The sequence below is a fragment of the Branchiostoma belcheri genome, unplaced genomic scaffold (assembly GCF_001625305.1).
Source record: "Branchiostoma belcheri isolate BF01 breed outbred unplaced genomic scaffold, Haploidv18h27 scaffold47, whole genome shotgun sequence".
In the NCBI taxonomy this organism is placed as follows: Eukaryota; Metazoa; Chordata; class Leptocardii; order Amphioxiformes; family Branchiostomatidae; genus Branchiostoma; species Branchiostoma belcheri.
The window spans coordinates 2,052,305-2,072,306 of record NW_017804098.1 but is presented as its reverse complement, the minus strand read 5'-3'; the positions used below and the strand labels follow the sequence as shown (position 1 = coordinate 2,072,306).

The following is a 20,002-nucleotide window of genomic DNA, read 5'->3' as shown; positions in this document are numbered from 1 at the left end:
GCGTTGACGGTACAAGTGAAAAAAAATCGGGAATTACAGCAATCAATTTACTGAGTATGTTTGCTTAGTTTCCAGATGTTTTGTACTTGTAGTTTTTAAATGAACGAAAACCGATGCGCGCACAGATGTTACTTTTGTGACAACATCAAAGTGATTTTGGTTTGTATGTTGAAAAAATACAAAAGACTAACATTCGAAGTTATTGAAATTCTTGAGTAAGAACAATCAGTTTTGGGATGTTAAAAGCAAAGCAATGGATATTAAAACGAAAATGTTAAAATTAAATGTTGAAATTGTTAAAATGTAAAATGGTTAAAATGGTTAAAATTGTTGAAATTGTTAAAAATGTTAAAATTGTTAAAAATTGTAAAAAGGATAATTAAAAATATCCAGTGTACCGGGGTTCGAACTCGTAATGTCTGGACTTGCAGCCCTGCGCGTTACCAACCGAGCTATCTGGACACGTTTCCATTACTCTCTGCATTGTATGTCATATAAAGTGAACAACATGGCGGTAACGATCGCTTCAAATACTAGTAAGGGACTTTCTAGGAGATAGCGTTACACTCTACAATTTTGGTGATTCTTCAGAAATCGATAACAGAATATATAATACTAGTCGGTGAAGATTGTGGAAAATTGTTGATACCGTGGCGCGCGCGCGTGCGCCGACGATACACATTACGTACCGTTGTTTACAGTACTCGCGGGGCGCAGGTCATTGACCTCCCGCTTGCGTTGTTCCAACAGAGAAGAGCAAAATATCTGCCAGTTTTTGCGTCAGATTTTCAGTGTTTGTTAAAATCATATACAGGCATCCATGCAGATATAATTCTTCCAACTAGTTCGTAGTTATGTGAAATGTTTATAGGAATCACACGAATCGGTATCCAATATCAGAGTATCATGGCCCACGGCCGAGACCGCGTGGACCAGCTGCGCTGGTACGTGAAAATGGTAGTAAATAAATTAATTAGCCAACAGCCAATCAACAGCCACATCTGCAAACATGACCACACCTGCTTGTATGCCCATATTTGGGCCTTCCCCCGAATTCCTTTCTTATTACGTCACGCGCGTACGCCCCCACAGTACTTTCCTATGGGGACCACTAAAAAGCAAATAAAACGATTGTAAAAGCTTGTATCAAAAAATTTAAAAAACGCCTAAGGGTATTTACCCACTCTACCTCTATACGAAATTACAGGTAATTTCGCCCAAAAATGAAGGAGTTGAATCAATTTAAAGAAGTGGCAGGAGGAGGAGAAGGAGGAGGAGAAGAAACATCAGAAAAAGCAATATGGGTTCACCACCACTTCGTGGTGTGGTGAACCCATAATAAATAAATTGAAATTGAAATTTGCTGTACTCACCAGGTAAGTACAGAACCTTATTGCATGTACATACAGCACGTTATGGAAAAGTGCATGTCCCTGTCCTGGTCCCATCCTGGTCCCTTGAGGACAGAGGTCCATGCTCTGGCTCTGAATGTGACCGTGACTGCTCCCCGTATAACTGGTGTGGGCACACCGCAGCTCACCGTGACAGGGTGGGTTGTGTCGACTACCGGAATGAATGTGTGTGTGTGTGTGTGTGTGTATGTGTGTGTGTGTATGTGTGTGTGTGTGTGTGTGTCTGTGTGTGTGTGTGTCTGTGTGTGTCTGCATCATTAAGAACCAGCAACAATGCATTTGCATACAGGTGAGAGTTAAGTACACAGGACTCCATGTTGGCAGTTCTACTAGCTCAATGATATAATTATGGCGTCTTTGTCAAAATCTGAACAAGACTTTCACTGATGCTGACCCTGTCTTCAGATTGAGCATACATGTAGCTCTTACATAGGCACACTAAGACATCTCGACAGTTACAACATCACAGCTAATACTTTTGGAGACCAAGTGCTACCAGTATACATGTAGATTTGATTCAACATTTCAGTCAACTTCTCGATCACAATGTACAACAGTCAATCTTTTCTTCATTACACACATAGCAGCATTCTAGCCAAGTGCACATCACTGGTATCTTTTGTCTATTCTAGACTATGGTCTGGAGTACAAAAAATAACATTCTTCCGTATCTTGTTTAAACATCAATACTATAGAGCACAGTATTATCCCTTTCCAAAACTAGATAGTAATGTTGGTATTTCATATGACAAGCGGCTCAATACAATCTATCACTACAGGTATGAGGGTAGGAGGAAGAAAGTGAGCATCAGCAGAACGTACTGTGCCTGCGCAAAACCCAGATTTTTCAGAGTTTGGTAATCACTCACTGTCACACTGAAATGTTTGGTTACGGTAGTAATGCATCTCTGAATGACTATTGCCCCAAACAGTAGAGAGAAAACTGGGGTTCAGAGTAAAAGGTATTCAAGTATTGTAACCCTTGCTCCAAAAGTAGCTGTTACACAAGTAAACACGTGAACACGGTGCTCTTATGCATAAAACTACAAAACCCCTACAATTACCTTTTTTTTGTTCACTACCTAAAATTGCTTTAAGTATATGGCTGGTGAAGAGTGCAGAATGTACAAAATGTATATTTACTATCTGCACTGTCTTTACTCTTTTAATTATAATTTTGGAATGTCTGGTTCCTCTAATTTCTCATTTGGCATATTCCGTGGGTACTTTCATTCATTTTCCACATTTAGATAAAGATGTAAATTTATATAGTAGCATCTTGAATAACACAAAACTCCAAAACCAATAATTCCACACAGAAGCATCAACATTACATTTTACATGAAAATAACTGTCAGGCTTCCCAGTCAGTCTTGTCTGTATAATTATTAGCCACTGCAACATCAACATTTGTGCATGTATGACGCAATACTCATTGGTACATTTTCACTCAGAATTGCACGATAAAAATATCTATTACATGTACATGGGTATTATAATTCTATATGATGGCATAGTATTGGTGAACCATACAGCATATATCCTCTTTGCTTCTCAAGCTTTTCTTTTACCTTTTTCCTCACTTTTATTATGCACACATCAGGCAAGGAATACTAATTACAAATATACTTTGTTTCAGTTTTTACAACTTCCTATTAACAATTACACTAAAAATATAATCAACTTTTTCGAATAGATGGCATCAAATAACTATATATAAGCTAGGGGTGAAATAATGTACAAAATGCATTCTTAGAACACAAACTTAACAAGCGATTCAAGAAAGCAATAATAGGCTTCTCAAAATCTCCGCTCTTAAGCAAGGTGAAATAACACAAAGACGTCAAAATTCAATTTCAAATTGATAGAACAAGATATCACAAACTGTCTCACAAGACAAACAGACTCTTATTTATAATAAATGTAGACTATTTCCAACCTAACAACCAAAGGTGCACAGAGCTGCAGTACACTGTAATTCTGTTGGTGTTCTTGCATACGATTAGCTGGAACTGGAAAATCCAGGCTTGTGATTGGTTGTTTAGAATGGCAGATGTGCAATGCAGTAACTCTGTGTTCTTCCATACGATTGGCTGGAACTCACAGATCCAGGCTTGTGATTGGCTGCTTAGAATGGCAGACGTGCGGTGTCATACTCATCCACGTCATCATCATCATCATCATCTCCCTCCTCCTCAGCATCCAGCTGGAAAGAAAAGACAAAATAGCAGCTTAGTGTGAGGCTTTTTTCAAATTATACTTATAGGAAAGGAGCTGTGTTAGATGTAATGGTTAGCTGTTGATGCCAATAGTTTCTGCTGAATCTGCATCATTGACATCTTCAATGCCCACCTTTTTTGGGTGAGCAAAATGGTAGCCCTGTGACACTTGGTAGTGTCATCTTGTCTGCACTGACAGTGCCAAATCTGTCTGTGCTCAAAACAAAGTTGCACTCTTCTACACACCTTTTCTGTGCATTGTTGGCAGTTACAATCTTGAAATTCTGTAAGTCAAACCAGTGGGAAGTTATGGCCAATAAAGTACTTACAATTACAATTACAAAAGTTCTTACAATTCATGGACCTGTTGAAAACTATGAGGTGTGTTAGGAAGTGTTGTGTGCAAAGCGTTACATTTTTACATCTGACAACAACGTACAGTAAAAGCCACAGAAAATTTACATGTAGGAGCCAAGACATTGAACATCCAACAGATGGGCTCTACAGCTATATATGTTAGAAAAACATCCCACAGCACTGACAGCAGCCACATCTAGCTAAGACTTGCACAGGCTTGGTTAATGTTAATATTACCTAAGAATAGTTAATGTTAGTTTCAAACACCGTTGCTAATAGTATTATGCAGTGTATAGTTGATAGATGGTGAGTTTAGCTTGTAATAAACCATGAGCATTGATTTCATTGACAGAAGGAATCTAGCTCAACCTATACAATGTACCTATTTTCTTCTGCTACTATGACGTGTTTTAAAAGCTAAATACAATTAACTAAATTTCATCATGTTTCGAGCTCTAATAATGAAACAAAACACTCTAAGATATTAATCAGTGCATTTTGCCCATGATCCAGTTTACCTATATCTAAAACCACAGAATTTGTTAAAATGCCTTCTAAGTCTCCTTACTTTACGGCTTTTTGTAAACTGCAATTCTACAACTAAAGACTACAGTAATCAACTACGTACTGCTTTTTCAGTCATCAAAGGAGCTTGACAGAGACATAGACTGGACTAGACTGAAACTAAAGCTAACTAAATGCTACATTCTAGAAGAAAAAAATGCAGTTATTGTATTTCTGTTAGAAGCACGCTAGGACAAAAAAACAAACACGTTAATCAAGCAAAAGAAGCTGGCAGACACTACGGGGAGGGGCAAGCACGTTGATGAATACCTCACGCCATGCTTACACATTGTAATTAGTGATTCCATCCTTCATTCAAGGTCATCATCCACCCTATATGGGTCCACTCTAGAGGTGGGGTTGTCCAGCTATGGTTGGTTCAACATCAGATGTTAGAGACATGCAGAATATACATTATGTAGACTACAATGTACGTCATGATCCTTCTCAGCTGCCAGGGCTTCATACAACAGCACGCATTTTACTAAGGGATGGTTTGAACTTGCATTTTTGGGACTTGGCAACTGAGAATGACATTGTGACAGTACAATGTAGTTATAGTATCTTCAACAGGATATATTTTCCTGTGTTTACAATGTACAACCAAGGAGGTTGAAACAACTGAGTGTGTCCTTTCCTTTGTATGGCACCATTGATATTACCTACCTGAACCATTTTTATGCTGTTTTCCATGTAAAATGCCTAGTACATGCATGTGTTTTGTGCTTATCTTTTGTTTGATTAGCACATCGGCAAAACATACTGCACCTGCGCGAAACCTGTAATGTATTGTGCATAGCACTTCAGCAGAACGTCTCGTATAAGGTTGTATTCGCATATTTCAGGTTAACACCCCGTCTGTAGTTTTCAAATGTCATGTCGGAAAAGATATCGTCTGCAACTGGCAAAATTCTGAGGCAATGTTGACCAAACAACCAACGAAAACTGTGAAAAATCAGGGTTTTGTGCAGGCGCAGTACGTTCTTCCGAGGTGCTTGTTTGGTTGATTGTCTGAAAGGTTGAAGTTTAAAGTTGAACTTACTGCCTCCATCTCTGTCTCGGTGTAGAACCTCTTGAGAATGTGGTTCCTGAAGGGGATGAGGAGGATGAGGAGGAAGGGGAAGGCCAGCGCCGCCTGGGTGGACTTCACAATCCACAGTAGGGTGATGAACACCAGCTGGATCACTGTGAAGATGTGGATCTTCCGCGTTTTCACCTGGAGGAAAGAAGTGAGAAACATTAGAACAGGAGGCTACCTTCTTGGGCCAATGGATTAGAACAGGGGTGTCAGCAACCTGGGTTGACCTCACAACCCACAGGGCAGCAGGTTCTGACGCAAACCATATAATCTGAAGCATAGTCATTTGACTCACTCAGAGTTTTGTGTTTTTCAATGACAAGTTACAACACAACTGAAACCAACTGGCACAAGTTGCAGCTGTTCATCTAAACTCTTATGATCATGATTCAAAGAATTTTGATTGAAGAATATCAGTTGAAGAGAAGGCAAGGAAGACAAGACAGTTTTGCACTTGAATACAATTCTTTTTTTAACATACACTCTATTAAGGATAAAACAACTAAATTTCAAAGAAACACTCCTTATGTTGTTAGAGTAAACTATTGAATGTATCTATAAAAAGTTATGAAAAATGGCATACATGACTTAGCCTACTGCCTACCTTTCTGACATATCTCACACTGCTAGGATGGTGTTTAGGAGGCATGAACATGAGGCCGATCCTCTCAAAGATCTGTGTAGCTGCGAGAGACGTGATCCCCAGGTATAGGAACACTCCAAACAGCACAGCTAGAGGGATTCTCCTTAGTACAGGCTGCAGGGTCATGGTTATTCCTGTACAGAGGCAGGGTAAAACGGTAAGGAGAATGTATGCTTTGATCACATTTTAGCTCAATAGCTAGCTCTTCTTCCACTGGTTATGACGAGGAGGATAGATATGTACACATGTGAATAAGTCCAATTATTCATAAATATGCATAAGGGTTTGAACAGATACAGTAACTGTAAATCACGATTTTTTTCGCGGTACTTTGATATTTTGCTGTTTTCATGGTCACTTCTGTACCGCAAACTTATCATTACCATGAACAACTACAAATGTAATTTGCCTACTTCCTTTTTTCTGCACCTGCCACCACCATGAACATAATATTATAGTTTTGTGAACACCTCCATTTTCTCAGACTGCAAAATTTTGCTACCGCGAACATTAAGTGATCATGATTTACAGTTACTGTAGTTTTTATGTGTGATCTACACATGAGTAACAGTTAACTCACCCATCATAATATGCACCAGCAGGTTGGTAAGTCTCTGTTCCTTCACTGACAGCAGTTTGGGTTTCTCACCGGGCGCGTGGGTCTTACTGTACACCGTCAGGCTCTCGAAGTGCGACACAGACCGAACTGTCGCCGCACACATCCACGGGAGCCCGAAGAACCCACTGATCGCGACGGTGCCGCAGATCAACAACAGGTCCAGGTGATAACCAGAACCTTTCTTCAGGTTGTTCTCCTTCTTGTTGATAATCATCCTGCAGGGACAAGAAGAGGAGTTTGTTTTGTTAGTTTGTTAGATCCTTTGCTTAGTTTATCTGTATATGTATAGCCGGTATAACTGCCCTTTGGTGTAACACACCCGTTCAGCTTATGTATCTGTATAGCCGGTATAACCACCCTTTGGTGTAACACACCAGCTTCACAGGCAAGCGGCGTAGCAGCAGCTGGCTTTAATATACCAAACAACCTGTTACATCCAATCTTTGCATATCTAAATGCAAGAGTTGTTTATAGCTTTCTAGATAAGTGATGATGCCTTAACTGTACTTGATGGCAATGTTTATGTGTGAAATATTAACATCAGCTGGCATGGTCGCTTTCATTGAGGTCTTGAAGGAAGAAGTGATGCAAGACATTTCTTGAAAACTTTCTACTGGGAAGCTGTCATCTGTACATGTGCCTCTTTAATAAATTCACTCATGATCAGTGCAAGGCCAGAGGGATACTTGATTGCTTTTCCCAAGGACACAACATCTGGGCATGTCAGGGCTTTGACCCTTGAACACTATAACCAATCTGGGACACAATGCCACCTGACCACATGCATGGCCATGTGTTTAACACCCCTGCAGCTTGTTTTCCATGTGTACCATGTGTGTAAACATCTCCGTGACCTTGTTTTTAACTGCCCCAAGTGACATTTCTGGGCCACCAGGTGTTTCTCACTCTCACTCAGGTGTTTGCTGTAATAAATTTTCCCAAGAAAAGTTCTAGAAGGTCCAATCTGGAGAATTTTACATTTTTACAGCCTGCAATTTAGATCTTCAGATTAAGATTTTCAATAACAACTCTGTCTAAACTAGAAAAAGCATGCAATGATGCTACTACTAGCTACATTGTACATTACATTAATCTAGACTAAGTACAATCTACAGTACACATAGATTCTAAGGCAAACATGACCATAGCCGATGAGCTAGCTGTTCTAGTAAAAAAAAATTTCACATTTCGTAACAATGGAAAAAGAAATCTTGTACACAACAAGTCAAAGACATACGTTGTACATATAAATCTAAAGGAGTTTTTAACTCACTCAGTGATCTGTATCTCTATAAACAGTAGGATGTAGACCAGGAAAGCTGGGATGACGGCAGCGAAAATGGCCCAGACCTGGATGGTCTTGTCCCTCCCCATGGGGTTGATGATCCAGCTGCGATTTGATTCGGTGGGAGTGAAGCCGTCAGCAGGGACCTTCAGTTTCTAAAACAGGTAGGTAAGGTAGGTAAAGGAAGTCCTGTAGCATTTTTAGGCTGTAGGGGCAGTGGGTTGTTGATCCACTTTGTATAGGGCACGGTATTGGAAGGTGAAGTTAGCTACCCATTTTACACCTGGGTGGAGTGAGGAAAGTTGTGCCTTTTCCCAGCATACAATGTCTGGCCAGGAATCGAACCTGCAATCTCACTGCTTTTGTGTCTGCTGGCTGGATTACCATCAGCTATTTGCCATCACCAAGAGAGATGAAAAAGAATCAACAAGCTAACATTGCTATTTGACAGAAAACAATATAATTCTTCTGTTTATAAAGATTATTTTACCTGTGTATAAACATCCTGGAGAAAGAAGTCGATGCAAACCATCACCACTATGGCAATCAGGAGACCAAAGTCTCCCAGACCTCTCCTGGCCTGCAGAGAGAAACAAATACAATCTATTCAGCATTATGAGTCAATAAACCTGCTACCTGTAACAGTTTACAACAAAAAATTATCTTAAAGATGGATCAAAGAGGACCAGAGACGTAAAACGGATAGTGATTGTTTGAAAAGTTGGATAAAGCTATAAATTAGGACAAAGTCCAATTTTTTTGTGTAAATGGAATTTACAGTCAAATCCTGCCTTGCACAACAATTTTATACAGCAACTGTGGATTACAAACTGGACATAGACCAACATTAACTACATTTATTTTTTGTAATGGAAATTAAAGTTAAATGTGATTCCAGCAATGTTAAATATAGCAGCCAAGTAAGAGCTGTATAGGACTCACTCCACGACTGAGGAACTTGCTGTTCTTGAACTTCCTGAGAAAATATGCGATGAAGAACGTCCCGAAGCACAGTATGGTGGACATGAGCGCCGTGTTGGGCTGGTTCTTTGTCGGATCCACCGGAACCTGGCACCACCGGAACCCGGCAGGCAGCGGCATTCTCCTGGTGTCGTTAGCGCGAGGGTTGATGTAGCAGTCCAGCGTGGGGTACGTGGTGTTTACCAGGAGGGACCCGTTTCTGTTGTATACTGGAGCCACAGAGTCGTTGTAGTAGCAGTCAGAACGCAGGGGGTTCTTGGTATATAACTGAAGAAGGGTGGGGGGGGGTAATGATTAGAGCTACAGATTACAGAAATATACCCAGTGTACATTTCGTTTATAGGTATTTTAAGATGGAACAGGACATTCTGTTGATAGACAGATGCTACTAAGTTCAAACCACTGACTTTTGACCGTCTGTGTAACTCTCACTGTTCACTATAAACTCAATCTCCCATAAGATTGTTGTTCAGTTTTAGATGCTTTAGTGCACAAAAATTGTAACATGTAAAGTAGATAATTGTAGGCTAATTCATTGACCCACAATTTGGAAAACAGTTACTGGACTGCTCAGTGATTTTCAATCTAGCTCTGTTTATACCTTGATGTTACAGAATGACTACAGACCTTGGACAGAAACTTGAAGACTTCGTAGATGAAGATGAATGAGATGAGGAAGGCGAAGACCTCCTCAGTGAAGCGTGTGACGTAGCGGACGAACACGCCGCCCTCGAACGCCACGGTGATGATACAGATGACCAGGATCCACAGCCCGATCCACAGCCGCCACGTCATGAACTCTATACCGTTACTCTCACAGAACTGCAGGGGAAAGGGACACAAACACTCAACATAAGTAATCCACGTCATGAACTCTATACCATTACTCTCACAGAACTGCACAGGAAAGGGACATAAAGATAAATATACAGTAAGTAACAAAGTAAAAATGTTAAAAGGTAGCCTTCAGCACAGTAACCATAAGCATCAATTGTTGTATGTAGCAATTTGGCTCACTTTGGTCCATATTTTCTTGATACTTGTACATGGTACATGTGTTGTGTACATGACATTGTATATCTGCACATCATATCTGATTCACTATCCGAAAAGACACATAATTATGTATAATAATCAAATTGTAGGAAAAGGGTAAGGGTATATAATGAGCCAATAATTGAAAAATGTGCCTAGGATGTTTCAGAGGTTATACAATCATACAGATCAAAGTAGTCCTCAAACCCAAATAAACTGTGACACAAAGCCCCACCTCATACAAACTCTGGTCGTACACCAGGAAGGGTCCCGTAGCTGCGATGATGATGATGGGCTGCCCTGCCAGCAGGGAGAACAGCCCGCCGCTGATCGCCGTGGCGATGATCATCTCTGACACCCCGATGTGGTTATGTGTTTTATCACCTGGAGAAACACGGGTTTTGTTTATTGTTTATTTGCACATGCAGGCGAAAGGAAAAACAAATAAGATCAAAAATAATTATTATATAAACTAAATAATACCAGTAACATCTGTAAGTATGTACAATGTCAAGCATTATCCCTATCTGTTATTACCAAGACACAAGATACAAATGCAAAGGCACGTGAGGACAAAGCTCAATGTGATCACAAATACTTGAATTAGACCAATTTATTGTGTTCGAAATAACAGGTTAAACTTGCTTCATAGGATGATGGACAAATGCTTAAGGGGAAAAAAATCAAGCCTAGCCTTTCTGCAAGAAGCTAATAGGTTAAAGATGTGCCACAACTTTACTGTGTACCTGAAGGGAAAACGGTAAAACAAATGTCTAACTCACTGAGTAAGCCGCCGAATGTGATGACAGGCGTGACACAGGTGAAGAAGATGAAGAAGAAGGCCATGAGGCACTGGAAGTTCAGCCCGTCCACAAAGTCGCTGACGTAGTACGGGAACCTCCGCTGGATGTCCCTCTTCAGCCCCCCGAAACACTCCCCTGTCCGCTTCAGGGGGTCGTCTTCTGGTTCATGGGAGTGTGCTGGGATGGGAAGTCCTGGGGACATAATGTATAGAATGGTTAATTCCATGTGCAACAGGGTAGAGAGACTCCAATCTGGCAAATCCCTGATTCCTTAGGGTGAATCCCTGATGGCAACTGGAACCACTTTTTGGTTGCCCTTAGATTGTTTTTTCCAATCATCAAGAATCCTGGGTATACAGCCCATTTTGTCTACTACTTTGTCTTTGCCGTGTGGTCTGTAACTTTATGTCATGTTTGGCTGTATATTATCTTCAGTTATCAACCTACCACTTCACCTGAACAAACTCTTGTTTCAACATTATCTGTTTTTCTTTTACTTTTCTACAACCTACATAATAATCCTTCTACTTGTAGTAGCAGATGGAAAAATTATCTTATTAACAGCAACAAATAACACATTTTTCTTTCATATCTGCTGATTGCAGAAATAGTCAATATATCAGATACATTTACTAAAATTCATCTAACCTTCTGTCTCCTCCAGCAATTTTCTTCTCTTACGAAGTCGCTTCCTCTGCAGCCGCGCGATGGGCTCCAGCAGTCGCCTGTCGAAGTCCCCGGGCGGCAGCACGATACTGTCCCCCAGGACCTCGTTAATCCCCCGCAGAAGGTCGCTCCGATCGTCCGCTCTGTACGCCATCTCATGGAAGGTCTGAGGGGGAGGAGTTATAGAAAAAAGGTACAAAGATGAGTCTTCAAGATTGCTTAGGGGCATTATCACATTAACATTCCTTGACTTAAAGAAGCTAGTCTTCTGTAGGTACTATACATTGTACATAGGCATGTACCTCTCAACAGCTACATGCAAATGTAGTTATATGACGCCATACATGTACATCTGTATGGCAGTATCCTTTCGTCAGTATTGATGACCATTATAAAATACTAATTTTTAACCACGCCTACAGCTTCAGGCTTTGCCTATATATGGATGAACAGTCCTATACGAGAATGACAGTCATTCGTCGATGAAGGTTAGACATCCAGGTAATACGATACGCCAAAAAGCAGTTACTCAAGCAATTGGATATGATTTTTGAAAACGTCAGACGTTTCAGCTAGTATCCACTAGCTTTCGTCAGTGACTGAGAGACCAGAGGGGAAATGCAGGTTTATAACCACAACCTATTGATTGATATGCAAATAAAGTGAAGACAAATTTTTGGAAGTCGAAAAGGGAACAAAAGTCAGACAAGTCAAGACAAGATGATGCAAATTAGTCTGAAAGCTCCTGTTATACAGAACAGGAGCTTAAGTGTTGTCTGTCCTCGGGGGCTGGGAGTGCCAAATCCCAAGTCTCTCAGTCACTGACGAAAGCTAGTGGATACTAGCTGAAACGTCTGACGTTTTCAAAATCATATCCAGTTGCTTGAGTAACTACTTTTTGGCGTAATGACAGTCATTGTTTGTTGAATGAATTCTATATTTTTCTCTATCATTGTACAAAACTTAGTATAATTTCCTGCATTTGGAGCTGTCTCCTTAATTACCTCATTCGCCATGAGTGTGGATATGGAGCGCCCGATCTCGTTGTAGTCTGTGACTCCACTGCTGGGACCCAGCAACACAAACAGGAACCTCACAGGGAGGGGCACGGCAGTCAGGGTGCCGATCTCTGCTCCCTGAAGGTAACACAGTAGGGACCTTCTATACCATATCATTTTTGTAGTCAAGGACTTATCAGCATTACAGAATGCACTACAATTCCTGCATACTCAACAACTAATTTGATACAATACTACTCTGAGCGCTGTATAGACCACAATGCATCTTAACACACAAAGTCTTCTACAAAATTGTAAATACAAAACACACGTTCTTTTAAAATTTACTTCCCTTCTCATGTACAATATAATGTAGCCTTTTGGAACCAAATACATATTTTAAGTAGTACAATGTAATAGTTAGGCAGCAGGGAGAAGCTTAACTTCCACTATACAATGTATGTACTACAGCTAAACCTACAGAAAACTACTGGTAAAGACTTGCTGCCTTAAACTGTAATCAATAGAGACTTAGTAGCCAAACAACTGTCTACTTCAGTATGCTAAACGTAAATTTCTTGGTTCTTCAGTGCCTTACCCTAGCCAGCCTAACAAAGGCCATGGTAGGTTTCTCCAGGAAGTCCACGGCTCCCACGAGTACAGTGGTGGCCTCCGCATCTTCCGGGATCTTCTTCAGGATGGGAACCTTGGCCTTGATGTCCATCTGTGTGCTCTTGGTGCTGAGGGTGGACTTGGCTGTGGGGGACTTGTGGATGGGGGGAGGGGTGATGGGCACTGGAGCTGAGAACTGGAAAAGGAAGGTGTTCACTTTTACTGTACATTTACTTGTAGGAATATTGAAAATACTTTTGAAAAAAGCTGAGCTAAAATGTTTTTTAAGTTATGGACACTAGAACAGTAAGCTGGAATAATGCAAAACATACAAAATGCACTTCTTCTTGAACATTGAATGTAACTTTTGAAGAAACACTAAACTGAAACTTTGCATATTTTAGTACAGATCAAAGTACATAATGCAACGAAAATATGTAAACTTTGGTATAACTGTGTTGTTTAATCCATAATACTAGTAATCAGTGTGCATACATGTACAATGTATGTGTACCTTTATTCCTAATTCAAAAGTCTTAGAAAAAACAACACTGTGACAGTGGTTCAGTAATAAGATAGTAGCTAGCCCCCGGGGTTTGGCAAACAAGAAAACAAGTGGCAACAACAACATTTGTAGACGATCCTACCTGGTTGTTGTTATCCGGCAGGTTGACCTTCAGCCCTGCCTCCTTGGTGTCCAGACTTGTAGCGGAGGGACAGCCGGCCGAGTACTGACTGGCTGACGCCATGCTGTCCTCACGGTGGCCCAGGAAACCCAGCAGGCTGCCTGATGAGAAGTTGTACGGGATGACCTTGTGACGCTTCTTCTGGTACAGATGGCTGGAATGGAAAACAGGAATATTTAAACAGTTGGTATAACCTGTAGTTATTGATGTAACAAAAATTATGTACAATTGTTCAATGTTAAGAATCAACAAAAGTTTCTGCTTTCTGTTTTTCAATCATGAGAGCAGTAATCTATGATCCCTGTACTTGAAGTTTGGTCATTTCGAGCTAGATTTGATCTTTAACACTATCCCTCCTGTCAAAAAATATCTATAATTCCCCTACTGTACTTGGAGGCAGTGACTTCCACTCTATGATAGGCTTGATAGGCAGCACAGTGTTTCATCTCAATTCCCCCTAAGACGCCCTGTACATGCCAACAGTCCCTGGTACCTGTGTTTGAGTAGCAGAGCCCTCATAATATCTCCCCTGTCCTCAGGTCGGACCTGGTCTGTGATAATCATGTTCTCTACCACGTGGTGCATAATGTTGGGCAGCTCTGTTTCATTCAGGTCCAACAGCACTGAACCTGTATGGGGGGCAAGGAGAGGAAAATAACTGTGAAACTGCAATACCCGTGAACTCTATAAATCTAGAGGTCTGAGATATTGCCTTGACAGAATTACATTGAAGTTCATTCTAGTAATGTTGAAGAATTCTGATATAAGCAACTCAGAACATCCAGAAGTAATATCCAGTATTTTAGCCAGAAGAAGAGTTTGAATTGTCCATAAAAGATGGATATTAACCAACATCAGGGTGTAGGTACATACATGTACATGTACTGGTACGTCACATAATGTACCAAAATGATTTTATTTTACAAATCTGTGATGCTACAAGCCTGTGATCTTGTCATGTTCAACATATTTTTATTGTTCATTTTTTTCCAGTGCTTTATATATACTGGTGTACATTTCTAGTTCTTTCTAGTGAGGCTGATGAAGATCGAAGAGTGACAGATGACACTCAAAACGTTTATCATTTATCCAGTAGCAGAGTTTACATTGCCCACCTTGTTCCAGCCCATTCCTGAGCTCCAACAGACAGAACAAGTTTTTACAAGTCATTATTCATACAATTATCAGTGTTCTAGCCAACATGAATTTTTTGGCTGCTATGTGCATGGAAACTGCTTACTGTTACTGTACACTACAGACCTTGTTCCAGCCCCTTCCTGAGCTCCAGCAGACTGTGGAAGGAGAGTGAGGAGACGTGAGGTTTTCCCCAGCGCTCTGCTCCCTGCTGCACGTCCTCCTCAAACTTGATCCAGCGAGCGCTCTCACACCACACGAGCTCCTGCTGTTCCCCCTCACCTGAGGCGTGCAGCGTGTCCAGCTCTACAAACACCTGCGCAGGTGGGACAAGGTTTAATACATTATTAATACCTTCCTCAGGGTAATTCTGGGCTCCAACAGTTGAATAAAGTCCTTGTCTTCTAACATGTTTACCTTTTTTGGGCGGGAATGGGGGAACGCTTCTACAGCAGCAACACCTGTACTGTGTAGTATAAAAGTTGAATAAGGAGTCTTTTCTACAGCCGACATTTTGGTGACTGTCTGCCACCTTCCTCAGGGCAATTCTGACTGGTTCAAATTTCACAGCACAGGCGTTGCTGCTATAGATGTGTTCCCCAAAAAGGGAAAAAAACTGCAAGTAGAAACTTAAGGGCTGAATTCTGTTGGTGCCAAAATATATGTATTGAGCATTTTTTGGTTGATTCCTATCCTAAGTATGCATTCTTCTTGCATACATTACATAACAGGCAGGACTTTATCTTTTGTTATCTGGCAATTGTGTGTACCTCATGAGGACTCTTGTCCCAGGTCTTCTTGGCCTCCACAGAGATCTTCTTCTGAGGTTTGCTCTGTTTCCCGATGTAGACCATGGAGCTGACATTGGGCTTCTTAATCCTGTGTCTCCGACGACCCGGAACGTCTTCTAGACGGTGACCTGTAAGGAGGAAGAAGGAGGAAGGATTCGTCATCTCTTCTTCGTCCTAAAAAGAAGAGGTAGGTTGTCTCATAGGCATAGCCTATATAGCAGAGCAGATTCACTCCTCAAGCTATCCGACAGGGTACGTAGCAAGACAGGATTTATCATCTCTTCTTGGTAGAAAAATGGGAAAGGTAGTCCCATAGTCTAGAGTAGAAGCCTTAGGGATTCATTCCTCAAGATAACCAACGGGCAAGCATGACAGAATTTGTCATCTCTTATTAGTAAAAAAAAATAAAGGTAGTCCCATAGTCTGTCTCTCTATATATACTGGTAGCAGAGTGGATTCATTCATCAAGCTTACTGACAGGGTAGCATGACAAGATTCATCATCTTTTCTCGGTAAAAACAGAAAAGACATTTAGGTAGTCCAATAGTCTATATTAAAGTGGATTCATTTCTCAAGCTAACTGACAGGCTAGTGTGACAGCAGGATTTGCCATCTCTTATTTAATAGTAAAAAAGATTAAGGTAGTCCCATAGTCTATAGTAGAGTGGATTCATTCCTCAGGCTAAGCAACAGGCTGGCACAACAGGTTGTTGTGAGCGCTAAATGGGAACTACATTGCATATGCAGCTTCAGATGTCTTACTGAGGGACGACCGTGGTGTGATACTAATAGATGTCGGTTAGTTTGAGGAATGAATCCACTCTACTACAAGTGTATATACTGGTAGTCCCATAGTCTGTTCGAGGTCAAATTACCAGTGAATTAACATTGTTAAAATCCACTGTACAGCTTGGGTCCTGGATTCTACCATCTTCCCAAAGACTGTTGAATTAACCACTAACATCATTCATTTATGAATCTGCATGAAAAAATTCTGTCCACTCACTGATCATCTCGTTAAGATCTGGTGTGAGAAGTTGCTGAGCCTCCTCGTGTTCCGTCGGCATCTTGTGGTAGATCTCAGCGTCCATCTTAGTCATACTGCCGATACGCAGTCTGTCCATCGGGGTGGGCACCTGAGGGGGAGGAGGATTGGTTTATTGGGAGATATTCAACACAATCTGACATCTTTTTTTACACAAACAAGTCTTTTATCCAGCCGACATTTCGGTGACCATCTCTGGTCCAATGGCCACTGACCACTACAATTCAGGCTGGCATAACTAAAAAGACACTTTGGGACATCAGAATATGTCAGGCACATGTCGGGCACATTTCCTGTCTACTCTGCAATCATAATGTGCTTCAGGGAGTGAACATAAGCAAAATAAAGTTGACTTCAAGTTGAAGTCATACACTACTTCCCAAAAACAGGTTAGGACAGTTCATCCCACTTCGGGACAATTGAAATTTATTTTTGGGACAGTGTTGGGACAATCAGGAGAAAAGTTAATTTCGAGGCCTGAGCTTCTTTCATGTAACATATTGTATATAGCTTCACCTTCTTGTGGTGATGATGATGATGACCGTGGTGGTGTCCATGGTGATGTCCATGATGATGTCTGTGGCTTTTCTTCTTGAATGAGTCCTTGTTGTAGGATGCTTCCCGGAAGTGTGGGATCTCACTGAAATTCACAAAGGTTGAGATTATGTCATTGTGATGCATTTAGTTTGACACTATAGTATTGGCAACAACTTGAAATTTTATTGTATTCAGTACATATTGACTTAACAGAAGCTGTTCATTCCTTGATTAAGACAAATACAATTCTTGTCCTATGTTCAACCCAGACAAATAAATCTGAATGACCCCAGAAGTATTTCCAGAATTTCAAAGTGTTTTGGGCTCTTTTGGAATAGTGTAGTATCCAAAAACGGAATAGTTCTAAAACAATGTTAACAGTGACATCTACAATGTGGCTTCAGTGCACAGTGAACAAGTCATAATTGATGAAGATGACAGACAGTCATCGAAACATCAGCTCTTGTTATATACATTTGTAAACAGGTGGTTGTGAATAAAGAACTTTGTTATTTATTCATTATTCAGACATATGGAAAGAAAGACCACACCAAAACTTACTTGATTCTGTCCTGAGCTTCTGAAGCCTGAGCCTCTGCATCTGCAGTCTTCACTAGGTCAAACACTGTGGCAGTCTCCTCATCTTCCTCCATGTCTCCTCCTATTATAAACTACGAATAGACAAACAAAAGATTGTCTTTTTCTTTGATGTAAGGGCTGGCTTCTTTGGAGGTGGTGAGTAAATAATATGATCTTGTAATAGTTAAAGACACAATATTTGGGAAGATAAAGTAGTTTTGTCATACTTTGTTCTTTATTCATTTCTCTCTCTCTCAATTGTCAGTCAGTCTCAAAGATCAGTTACATTTCTACAAGGATATCAATATATTAATGATAATGATGTTAAAGTGAAAAAAAAACATGCAGGGGAGAGGTCAGAAACCTGCTTTTCTAGAGCCTCCCCCTGAGCTTGAAATATGAGAATGCTACTAGCATTGTTTGTAGGTTTACATATAATTATTAAGATACTTACTGTTGCTTTTTTCTGTGGGCCTGTAGCATCTTTGTCTCCCGTGTCTCCTGCCGCCACTGAGTCAGCCCCGTCCAGCGACTTCTGTGAGCCTTCACGATTCTTCAGGACCGAAGAGTTCTTAAGGATGCTCTTCAGTTCTTTGTTGGAGTTCTCTCTACTGATGTCACCCCTCAGGAGGGCAACCTGACTCGGAGACGGGCGGACTTTGGAGTCTGCGTCTGAGTCACTTTCCCTTCCAGAGTCCTTCCGAGCTAACACTTTCGCCAGAGCAGCCTTGGCACTTCCTGAGCTCTTCAGAGATTCTTTGGACGAACTTGTCTTGGGCGGGGCCTTTGTTTCAGGTTCTTCAGCAGAAGTTGATACCCTTGATGGTTCTTTAGGTGGCCTTTCTTCCAGATCAGCACTTTTAGAGCCCGTGGGAATTTCTTGGACACATTCGTGGTAAGATGGCGGAGCTTCGTGAGACTGTGCAGGAGAAGGTGGTGCCACAGACGGTTCCTTGCTGAGCTTTGTCGCCAAACTCTCCACACTCGCAGCCTCCACTACCAAGTCAGGAAGACCTCTCACCGCCGTCTCATACGAATCCGTTCTGACAAGGGAAGCCTTCCTGTCTTTGGGCGGTTCAGCTTTCTCCTCTGTCTCCTCTCCAACATCTTCAGATTCCACTTCTACGGTAACTGTGGTTACATCACGAGGCGTCTCCTCTTCTCGCGGAGGTTCCACGCGAGGCCGCTTGGGTTCTTTGGTGGGTTTGGGAGCGTCCTTCTCCTCCGTCATGGACAGCCCCTGGGAAGTCCTTGCCGAAGGAGGGTGAGGAGTATCGGCGGTGGATGTGGGTCTTGAGAGGATGGTGGACGTGGAGATGGACATTCCTGTGGGCTGTGATAACAATATTTCAATCAATCAATCAATCAATCAATCAATCAATCAATCAATCAATTAAACCATTCATTTGTGCTAAAACAGGATACTGGCAGCACTTAAACTGTACGCAACTCATTTCATACACTGGATAAAATAGAGGAGGAAAGTTCATAAGTGGAACAGGTTTTTCTCTGAACAACTTTATCCTGAATGTTTACCTAAAATCATTCCACAAAAAGATATACAATGTTGCAAACAAGTAATGAATACAATCCAAGGCAACCGGTTATCCAACAGTTTTGCCACTGAAACAACAAAATACTAGTAGTTGCTTTATCCTGGGAGTTTACCTGACAATAAAGACAAATTGTGAGTTTTTGTCAGCCATTGAAACACACCACATATCACACCACATAACATATCAGCCCCTTGATATCAGACTCTTGAAAATGAAGCCTGTGACACAACAGACACACAAGTGGTATAAGAAAATGCAGCAGAAGCGAGTTAGTTAGCCATTGCCAAAAAGCGCCCGGCAAGCAGATACAGAAGTGTCCTGAGACAAGAGAGACTTACTTTCCGGACTGTCCCAATCAAATCTTCTAGTGGGGCGGGGGCTAGGGGTGGGGCAATCTCTGAT

The 20,002-nt window shown here is 41.2% G+C and overlaps 1 protein-coding gene across 1 annotated transcript; it reads right to left on the bottom strand.

Annotated features, from left to right (window-relative positions):
- Positions 1-2,982: 2,982 nt before the first annotated feature.
- On the bottom strand, positions 2,983-19,283 carry LOC109479256 (anion exchange protein 2-like). Its single transcript, XM_019781201.1, has 21 exons — positions 18,499-19,283; positions 18,027-18,136; positions 17,445-17,568; positions 16,890-17,019; positions 15,863-16,011; positions 15,219-15,408; positions 14,452-14,587; positions 13,920-14,112; positions 13,259-13,468; positions 12,667-12,798; positions 11,645-11,828; positions 10,976-11,188; positions 10,429-10,577; positions 9,786-9,980; positions 9,120-9,425; positions 8,668-8,757; positions 8,166-8,332; positions 6,854-7,107; positions 6,235-6,407; positions 5,595-5,768; positions 2,983-3,618 (listed from the first exon to the last, which is right to left on the bottom strand). Exons 1-21 carry the CDS (start codon positions 19,273-19,275, stop codon positions 3,541-3,543), a joined length of 4,134 nt encoding a protein of 1,377 aa, XP_019636760.1. The 5' UTR covers positions 19,276-19,283; the 3' UTR covers positions 2,983-3,540.
- Positions 19,284-20,002: the final 719 nt, after the last annotated feature.